The sequence below is a fragment of the Chiloscyllium plagiosum genome, chromosome 5, assembly GCF_004010195.1.
Source record: "Chiloscyllium plagiosum isolate BGI_BamShark_2017 chromosome 5, ASM401019v2, whole genome shotgun sequence".
Lineage (NCBI taxonomy): Eukaryota > Metazoa > Chordata > Chondrichthyes > Orectolobiformes > Hemiscylliidae > Chiloscyllium > Chiloscyllium plagiosum.
This window is the reverse complement of record NC_057714.1, coordinates 24,192,429-24,203,232: the sequence shown is the minus strand read 5'-3', so window position 1 is coordinate 24,203,232 and position 10,804 is coordinate 24,192,429. Positions and strand designations below refer to the sequence as shown.

The window sequence follows — 10,804 nt, the reverse complement described above, 5'->3', positions numbered from 1 at the left end:
TGACCTGCCTATCTCCTTCCCACCTATCCACACCACCCTCCCCAAGGACCTATCAACCTCCAACTGCATTGACCTATCACCTTCCCAGCTATCTTCCCCTCAGCCCTACTTCCCTTATTTATCTTTCAGCTCCCTTTCCCTTCTGTATTCCTGATGAAGGGCTTGTGCTCAAAACGTCAACTCTCCTGCTCGTCGGAAGCTGCCTGACCTCATCCGCTTTCCTAGTGCAACACTTTTTGGCTCCAACTCTCCAGCATCTGCAGTTCTCACTTTCTCCAAGCACTTTGATGAAAATGCATTGTTGTAGCAAAACCCTTCAAAGCAACTACAGCCCTACTCAAGTAAGGGGACCAAAATTATATGCAATACTCCAGCAATGATCTCACCCCCAATACCTTGTACAATTGCAGCAACACCTCCCTAGTTTCATAATAGTCCAGGTTTAGAATACACTGTCTATAAGTATAGTTGAGGCAGGTTCAAGTGAGGCACTCAAGAGGGCATTGGATTAAACAACATGTAGGGTTACAGGGAAAAGCTAACAGTTTGACGGAGTCAAAATTGTCAGACATCCAACATAAACATAACAGAGAAAGTGTCATCCTTCAGCACCATCACGATTCTGTGATGTCAAAGATGCATCCTCTGGGTCATGTGAAACAACCACGACATTCAAAATCAAATGTCGACCTGCTGGAACAAACACCTACTTTGAAGAATACAAGTTTAGATTAGATTAGATTCCCTACAGTGTGGAAACAGGCCCTTCGGCCCAACAAGTCCACACCGACCCTCCGAAGAGTAACCCATGACCCATTCCCCTACTAACACAACTATCATTATGGGCAATTTAGCACAACCAATTTATCTGACCTGCACATCTTTGGATTGTGGGAGGAAACCGGAGCACCCAGAGGAAACCCACACAGACACTGGGAGAATGTGCAAACTTCACACAGGCAGTCGCCCGAGGCCGGATTCAAACCTGGGTCCCTGGCGCTGCAAGACAGCAGTGCTAACCATTGAGCCAACATGCTGCCCGTTGTGCTCAAGCAACCCACAGGCTCAAAATTGGACACACTAAAATGGACCCACAGCCAGAAAAATTGGACCTAATATAAAATTGGCCAAATTAAATTCAATAGCAGCCAACAGCAACAGAAAACAGTGAAAACGAAGGTCAAAGAGGTTACAAAGATGCAGGGGAACCAGTTACAACCAGTTCACGAGTTGGGTATTACAGAAGTATCAAACAGACTTTTTGACACTTTGACTTCTAGCAAGTGCCTGAGAAGGTGTACTTTACACATCCCCGGCATGGCAACAAAGAGTGTTGGCATGACCGCAATGGATGCTTTGAACCGTGCCCATAACTGCATTGGCCAATGGTCACAGAATATTCTGGAAACTCAAGGGCAAGCAGGGATAAAAACACACACCTCAAAGCTACCCTCTCAGTGAAGACTCGCAGCAAGACTCATGGCAGAAGAATGTGCAGCAACCCAAGACGACCCAGAAGATCCAGAGTGACCTGCAAGACCCACCTTCATGGAAGACAGCTAGTCCTACATCAGAGAGGAAGGAGATTCCAACAGCCCAATTTGATTACATGGATTGTTTTGGGCAATATATTTTGTCAGATGGATAGAGCTAGTCAGAGAGTAGTACTGTGGAAATTTGGGAAATGCTCAGTGTTTTTAATAAAGAAAATTTTGTTACTAAAATCAGGTTGAACCATTACCAAATTTTGTGTCCCTTTGTCCACCTCAGCAACAGCATTGGGTAGAGTGTTTTTAATACAGAAACTTGTCAGATCACCCAAAGCACAAACACAATACATCCAAGTATTGTAAGTTCTGATATAACACAACAGTTTAGTTCTTGCGTGATCTCGCGTTATAAGAAAATCGCACAGTAGCTGCACCATTTAAACTATTGGGGTCAGAATTGCATTATAGCCAATACAGGTAAGGAAAGTTCACATTCTACAAACAACGGTCTAAATTCTTCAATTATGTTAAAGCCAATTTGCATTGAAGAAACATGCGTTATAGCAGAACTGACTGTATGCAATACCTTTTCATTGGTTATCATCTTTTTCAGGTTACACCTATACCAACATTGGTCTTCAGAATATAATCCACCATAAATCTGCAAGAATAAAAACATTTCCATTTTGTTCCCTGTAAAAGAGCTATTACACAATACAAATGTATACAATAGTCAAGAAATTACCGAACAATAAGTTTACAAACAACAGTCAAATTAATAGGTTGAATAGATATTTTAAAGCAGGACATAAACTAAGTTTCAGATCTTATCAAAACCTCATAATGCAAGGTGTAAACTAGATAAATATTCAGTGAACACCTAACCTGGGAGAACATTAATCACTGCTATATCACTGGAGAAGCAGGGCACAAGCAAGATCTTTAGTATCCACATCGCACTTGCTTGGCTGTCAGATACCTCCTTACAGAGCTGATTTGAACATTCCAATGCACTGTTAGGAAATCTGGATTAGATATCAAGAACCTGCTACTGGTGATCGAAATGTGTTTTTAAAAGGATCGCAAAGCACATTTATAAATCTAAATGCAAACAGCAAACTGTTTAGGATGTCATAGGATGAGGACAGGAGAGAGATGGTCCCTCCAGAATGCTGAAAGGGGAAAACAGGGGAAGATGTATTTGCTGACAGAACTGCATATAGAGCTGGCAGAAAATGATCTGTTGAATATGGAGGCTAATGGGGTAAGAAGTCAGACCAAAGGGACTAACAGATGTTCTAGGAAGAAAGAAGGCATGTGAGATAGTGCATAAAATGGATTGGACACAACAGAGAGAGTCCTGTCAACCATGCTATGAGAGAATCATCAGCAGAGCAAAAGGAAGATGTATCAAGAAGGGCTTATGTGCAAGGTGATGTCAACAGAACAGATGCTGGGAAAATGGAATGGAGTTCTTACAGGAGTCAGGATACAAGGTGGTGCAGTTGAGGTAGCTTTGAGAGTCTGTGGGTCTGTATTAACTATTAGTTGATAGTCTATCTCCAGCAATACAAAGAGGAATAAAGTGCAGAGTCAGAGATAGACCAGATTAAATTGAGAGGAGGGTAGAAATTGGAAATAAAATCATTGATGTTTTCCAGTTCACAACCACAGCAGAAGGCAGCATTGATGCAGTCATTAATGTATCAGAAAAGCAAATGAGAGAGAAAACCAAAGGAGGACTCAAATTATACAAATTCTGCACCTCCACAAACAGAGCTAATAACTCATTGACAATCCTCATTGACAACCCCAACGCAGCATAGCCTGGGGTTAAGATTGAATCTGAATTGGTAACCATATTTATCACCCACTGTCCCTACCCACTACAAGGGAAACTAGAACTTAACTAGAAGTCATGCTACTTCCAGGTGGGTAGATAACTATTCCCAAATCAGACACCAAGGGTGTGGTGCTGGAAAAGCACAACAGGTCAGGCAGCATCCGAAGAGCAGGAAAAATCTATGTTTCGGGCAAAAGCCCTTCACCAGGAAGGGCTGTCTCCATGTGGGTCCTTCAGCTGTGGGCTGTTTTATAACAACTTATGTTTTTCAAACATCATGAAGCTAATGACAGCTTCCAAACACTGTCCACTTTCCACTGACCTCAGTGTATTGTCCAAGCTCTGTGGAGTGCATCAGTTTGAGAATGAGTGCTAACATACTTCATTGGAATAAAAAAAACTTCAGCTTTGTCTACACATTGGTGGACATTTTGAAATTTTTGAGAAGCCCTGGATGAAAGCCCCTGCTGATATCAACCACAATGTGAATGTATCCAGTTTTGGTTCAAAGTTCCATTTTAAGGAAGCGTTCAGAAAAGATTTACCAAGATGGAGGGTTTGAGTTATAAAAATAGGCTGGGCAGACTGGGACTTTTTATGTTGGGTTGAAGAGTGACTTTACAGAGGTTTAATAAAATCACAAGGAATAGAGAAGGTGAATAGCAAGGTGGGGGTAGTTAAAAACTAGGGGGCACATTTTTAAGATGAGAGGAGAAATTTTTGCAAAGAACACAAGAGGCAATATGTTTACTCAGAGTGGTTCGTGTGTGGAATAAACTGCCAGAAGAAGTGGTGTATGGAGGTATAGTTAAAAATGTTTAAAAGACATTTGGATAAGTATAAGATTAGGAAAGATCTGTAGGGATATAGGTCAAATACATGAAAGTGGGACTAGCTTAGTTTGAGAACATGAGTAGTTGGACCGAAGGGTCTTTTTCTAAGCAAATGCTTTTGTTTGTATTTTGTTCAGCTTCACAGCACAGGTAATGAACTTTTAGAGATTTACATTTTTCAAAATGTAGGTCTCTCTCTCATTTGACATCCTTACGATTACAGCCCTGCACAGTCAACCCACACATACATATGACATTTATCCATAATAAATGGCATCCCGCTATGAAGCGCAAATCTGCGGAGGACTTATTTTTCTCGTTTAAGGTCTTACCACCTGTACAAACCTTTGTATTGTCCACTGACTTGCAAATAGTTTCCATGACAATTGCATTCAGATCACTAATAAATTTAAATGAATAGCTAGGGCTTAAACACAAACTCAGAATCCAGTTTGCACACAGGACAAAAGGCAATTAATAGCAATTATGTGCCTAGACCAATCAGTGTAGCCCTAAATCTGGAAACCTTGGCTATTTTTATACCAAAGTGAAAGTGAGTTGCTGCCATATGAAGAAAATTCCAAAGCAATCCTTTGCTTATTTATAGAATGATGCCGCAAGGAAAGCACAAAATGAAGTGGAGGGGATAGGGGTGCAAATCTCAATTTGTAAAATACCTTTCCAGGAGCAGGATCTCCAAATACCTTGGCAGCAAATGGGCAGATTTCTGTCAAAGCAGTAGATATCTTTAGAAGATCTTCAATTAATTCAATTGGCTAGAAACGAAATACAAGATGTAAATTTAACAATATTTTAGCAGTTTAGAATTCAGGTGTAAGTGTCATGTTATGCATTTGATTCCAATAAAGAGATCAACCTACTGCGCTCAAGAGAGTGAAAACTACATCAACAATCTAGCCACCTTGTAATATCTAGTATACCTAAAATAAGTTCTAAGCATACGATGTAGAAAATTCTTGAGGGGACCTGGGCTGAAGGACATAGGGGTCAATGTTAATGCCTTCATGACAGGCAAACAAAAGAGGCTGATTTTTTTTTTAAACTGCAAAATGCAGTCCGAACTGATTGCAGTCATATTGTTATACTGTGCAAAGTTTAGTGATAAGCTGGTGTATATCTTTCTGCAGAAATGGGACACTTCAATACAATATGTAAATCAGGCACCCATCATGTAAATTGAGAGTTTGATTTAATTATTGCAAATCTTAAGGCTTGGGACATTCAGCAACTTAAGTAAAACTAAATGGTTGCAGAAGGTCCATTCTTTTTATAGCAGCACTCAAGAACAAGTGATGAGCAAGAGTACACCCCAATCTCTTAAAGAAATCTGCCAGCCATGACCTCTCATCACAAACCACAATCTGATACGTGCATCAACTTGTACCCAGGGATGCTGCTCTCCCTGGTGCACCCGTTGATGCATGTGATTGACTGTCTCCCCCTTCAACCCATAATTTCATCCTCCCTTCTAATAACCCCTCCAATCCCAGATCCACTCCCTCCCAATTTGATTTGTGCCCACATCCTCCACCCTCTGACCCTCAAATCTTTTCTGATTGCACGGTCTGCTCTCAGCAGTTGCTAGCTGCAGCCGACTGTGGCCTTTTCTGCTCTTTCAGTTAAGAGTGACCACGACACTATTCTAGGAGCAAGGAGTTCTCCCTGTATCCTGACCAACATTCACCCCTAACCAATGACACAGACAACTGCATTGTCATCATTCAGGTTGGTCAGACCTTACAACTTCAATGGTACAACTAATATCCAAATTTTTAAAAAAATATTTTATAAATTGCTTTAACTGTTTTGAGGCAGCCTGAAGATGGTAGAGAAAGACAAGTTCTCTTTCTTTTCATGAGCAAACCAAAAGCTCACTTTATAAAATACATTTACTTGAACTACACTATGGATGAGTGCACTTTTGGCATCAGCAAAAAGACACAATATTAAAGAAGGAAATGAAGTGAGTAGCAGTATTAAAGACAATACAGCTTCATTGAAGCATAAGAATTTAAATATAAAACTGGTCCAAACAGAATCTCTGCGGATTAATTTGAAGATTAGCATGGAACTAATCCATCATTGAAAATGGTTCCTTGCTAATCCCTAGTTGAACAGTGCAAAGAAAATTAAAGATAAAATGTGAAGTATAATTAGACTAACATATTTTAACAACAATTGTATCTGCAGAAGACTTAATTATACAAAATAGGTTGAGATAGAGAAAGTGTTTTGGTGATAAATAAGAAGCATATTTTGTGGTGTTCAAAAACGTTCCATCAGTTAAACTATTGCTACTCCAATAAGAAAGGAAACACTACATGACCCTGACAATAGAATAATTATATACCCTAACATGAGAACATTTAGGAAAACAAGCAGAAAAATAATTTGGCTCCTTGGCATATTTTAAGCAGTAAAGCTCCAAGAGAATGCATTCAACTGGATGAAAAGATTATCCAAACAATAAGAGTAAACTTCATTTTCTATTGTTGAGCAAAAGTTAAACTACCAAGAAATGGAAGGATACAAATATTGCACATTCTCATGAGAAAAAAGCACAGTCAAATCTTTGGATCCATGGCTGCAGATGGAATACTACCAAGGATTTAGCTACATTTAAAGAAAGGTTTAGAATTAATTTGGGCATGAAACTACAATGCTGTTGGAGGAGGATAGGATGGATTGTCCACTTGGGGCTTTAGATTGCGATATCAAATGCTTCAGCCTTTTCATTCGTATTGATGTGCTAGGGCCTCCTATTATTGACGGTGGGTATATTTATGGAACTAGCTCCACCAGCAAGTTGCTCAGTTGTCCACCAGTTAATGTCTTGATTAGGCAGGACTGTAGAGCTTTGATTTGATCCATCAGTTGTGAGATGACCTACATGTCTCTCACATGCTATCTATACTGACTGGCACTCAATTAGACTGGTGTTGTGGCTTCACCAGATTGACACCTCTTTTTTTTAAAAGTTGTCTTGTGCTGCTTCAGCCACACCCTCCTGGCTTGGTGGTAATCGTAGATTGGGGCATATATCATGGTCAAATACAGTTCTGATGATGGCCACAGCATCTTGTGGGTGCCCAGGTTTGCGTTGCTAAACTCTATCCATTCAGCATAGCAGTAGCACCACATAACACAGTGTGGTATCCTCACTGTGAAGCAGGAACTTCTCCACAAGGACTTCTGCAGTGGTCACTCCTACCGATATGGTCACAGACATGTGACAAGTAGATTAGTGAGCACAAGGTCAAGTACAGTTTTTCCTCTTGCTGGTTCTCAACACTTAGACTGTCTAAAGGCCTGTCCTTTAGAACTCAGCTAGCACATTCTTCATGATGATACACCCAGTGTACATTTATTCCCTTTGTCACTCTCAGTTCATCTTTCAGAGGAGAAATGATTTATCAGGTGAGGGCAGAGATTAAGGGTGAGGGCAGGGCTGGCAGAAGCTGGTGATCAGCATTACCACTGACTTACCATCTCTGATACCATGAAATGGCATACAGTCAAAGTTGAGAACTCCCATGACAATTCCCTCCCACGTGTACACCAATGTTGTGCCACAAAATAGACAAATGACTTGGATGAGAAAAGCAAACGTAGGTGAGAAACCAAGTGCTGAGGATGACACAAAGGTACGCAAAAGGACACAGACACATTAAGCACAAGGTCAAAACTTGGCATATGGAATATTATGTAGAAAAATGTGAGGTGATGCACTTTGGCAGGAAGAATAGAGGACATCAATATTATTTAAATGGAGAAAGACTGCAGAAAACTACATAATTGAAGAATTTAGAAGTGCAAAAAAAGCCTGCATCCAAGTTCAGCAGGTAATAGGGAAGACAATGTTGACCTTTATTCCAAAAGAATAGATTGTCCAAGTAGGGAACTTTACATGATAGTCAGACCACAGCTGGAATACTGTGAAGAGCTTTACATAGTTTCACTATGCTGATCCCAGATTTGGAGAGATCATCTTAATGAGCAGACGTTGTGTAGGCTGAGTCTGCTTTCATTGGAATTTAGAACAACGAGGAGTGACCTTCTTGAAACAAAGATGATTCTTAAGGGTATTGACAGGGCAGATGTAGAAAGATTGTTTCCCCTTTTGGGAGAGTCGAGGTCCAGAGGGTATAATCTCAGAATATGGGGTCATACATTTAAGACAGAGATAAGGAAGAGTTTCTTGGCTCAGAATGCTTTGAATCTGTAGAATTCTTCAGTCCAAAGGGCTGCTAAGGCTGGATCATTAAGTATGTTCAAGTCTGAAAACAGACAGATATTTAATCATTAAAGGAATCATGGGTGGTAGGGAAAAGGCTGAAAAGTAGAGTTGAGGATTATCAGATTAAACATGATCTTTTTGAGTGGAAGGCTCAATGTCCAACTGGCCTATCAAAATCATATATCTCATGATCACCTCTGGTGGGTCTGAGGCATTGCCTGCAAGGTATAATTCCAGAAGAATGACTAGCCTTTAAATTAACTTTTAATCATAGATTTATTACTTGGATAAAAATTCCACTATCCGCTTTGGGAGTTGGACACATGCCCCCACAGCATTAGCCCGAGTATCGGGATTACTAGTCTAATAACAATACCACGAAGCAATCACATCCCTGTACCTAGATAAAGGGCTGCTTTTCCTAAAGACTAACCATTCATAAGTGAAATAGTAAAACAAATAGATGGAATTTACTTCAACTCATCAGCCAAATAATAACATGGAAGTGCAAATTTAAAGTAGTACATCATGAACTGAAGGCAAGTTTAGAGTATTTTTTATTTTGCACAGGATTAGCAAATTGTGGAATAATCTGACACAACCTATTGATGTAGAATCCATAAATTTGCTTTTTAAAAAACATATTCAGTTCAGGGAAAGTGGGCCATGATAAAAGTCATTGCGCAGTCATAGAGCAAGACGAGTAGATGCAGCTGGTGAACAGAAACATTGACAAACCTGTCTTTGTGATGTAACATTGTATGGCATTTATTAAGTCCATCTTTTGAACTATGTACATACTTTGTAGTCTCCTAAAACTATACACACACTCACAAACTCCTCCAGGAATCTAGAATACAAAACTATTTTATTGCACATAAAAGGAAAATTACATTTGTATTACCTGGCCCCAAAAGGTAATTGGGTCTTCAATGTGACTTCCCATTACATCTTCAACTTTTAATACTAGAAATTACAAATATTTAGCATTATCAAAAAGGGACATTTCAATATGCAAAACCTGAACAGTTACTCACACTTTAAAATACATTACTTCAGTTAAAGAGTTTTGCTGTTGAGCCTTCATGCTCTGGTATTGCATAAAATAAGATCATTGTGAAATCTCTGCAAATTGAGTTCATTCAAGTTATTTCAAAGACCAGGTGCTGTTATGGATTAGTAGTCCTCCCAGCACAGGTTCCCAAGTTTAAATTAAATATATCCAAATGGGATAAAGGCTTTTTCATTGCCGTATCAGGACCAGTATCTCAAATTCCTCTGGAGGTACAGTTCATTGATTTTAAAAACTACAGTCCTTAGTTACTGTCTATCTAACATTTTCCTTGCAGCACCCAAATATGGTCAACAGTCAAATTGAGCAGAAGGGAGTGAGTGAGTGGGAGGGAGGTGATTTAACTGTTCAGGTTTAGGTCACAATTCTGACAGAGTGGAGAAATTTATGCGCTCAGGATGTTGTCCTGATTTTTCTCTTTACAATACCAGTTGGTCTACTACCTTTTCAATCTTTTCCATTTTCACGTCAGTTCCTTCGACTTTATTTCTACCTTTCCAATTTCTCATTTCTAATGGGTGCCTTTCATCTTTTCACCGTCCTGCTGGATTTTATATTCTTTGTTTCACTATTTTTGACTGTTTCACTTATCGAGTTCTAGAGACATACAGCACAGAAACAGATCCTTCAGTCCAACTCGTCCATGCCAACAAGGTATCCTAAATTATTCTGGACCCATTTGCCAGCACTTGGACCATATCCTTTTAAACCCTTCCTATTCATACACCCATCCAAATGCCTTTTAAAGTGTTGTAACGGTACCAGCCTCCACCAGATCCTCTGGCAACTCATTCCATACACTCATTACCCTCTGCATGAAAAAGTTGCTCCTCAGGTCCCTTTTAAAATCTTACCCCCTCACCCTAAACCCATGTCCTCTAGTTCTGGATGTCCTTCTTAATTAGAATGGAATTGTTTAACTCATTAACCGCTTCTTTAATTAAAGTATCTTCCATTTATTCCCTACTAAGGGGCTTATTTTTTGGAATCAAAGCATTGCAACAAAACATTTACAGATCCAAAAGGAAACCATTTGGTGGATTGTGGCTGTTTTGTGCTTCTACAAAAACAACTCAGCTGGTGTCACACTCTCATCTTTTGCCTCAATTTTCCTTACATTTAGAACCAGAGCTTTCACAGCATGCAAAGTGGGCAATTGGCCTATCGCGTCCACACCAGTCAAACATCCTTCTTTTCTCTTCAGATAAAGTATCCAATCTCCATTTGAAAGCTACAATTGAATCTGACTTCACCAGTTTCTAATGCATTGAGGCAATGATTTGGGATGCCAAACACTCATTGTCAAGA

At 39.7% G+C, this 10,804-nt stretch overlaps 1 protein-coding gene across 14 annotated transcripts in view; it reads right to left on the bottom strand.

The window, feature by feature from the left end:
* LOC122549761 (serine/threonine-protein kinase 31-like) overlaps nucleotides 1–10,804 on the bottom strand; it is a 105,386-nt gene that overhangs the window by 73,681 nt on the left and 20,901 nt on the right. For 13 of the 14 annotated variants that reach the window (XM_043689740.1, XM_043689742.1, XM_043689738.1 and 10 more), the window contains 3 exons: nucleotides 9,329–9,390; nucleotides 4,844–4,942; nucleotides 2,077–2,151 (listed from right to left, as the gene is read on the bottom strand). In XM_043689740.1, coding sequence (XP_043545675.1) covers nucleotides 2,077–2,151; nucleotides 4,844–4,942; nucleotides 9,329–9,390 — 236 coding nt within the window. The remainder of the gene's footprint in view (nucleotides 1–2,076; nucleotides 2,152–4,843; nucleotides 4,943–9,328; nucleotides 9,391–10,804) is intronic. The other variant, XM_043689747.1, reaches the window with a different exon arrangement.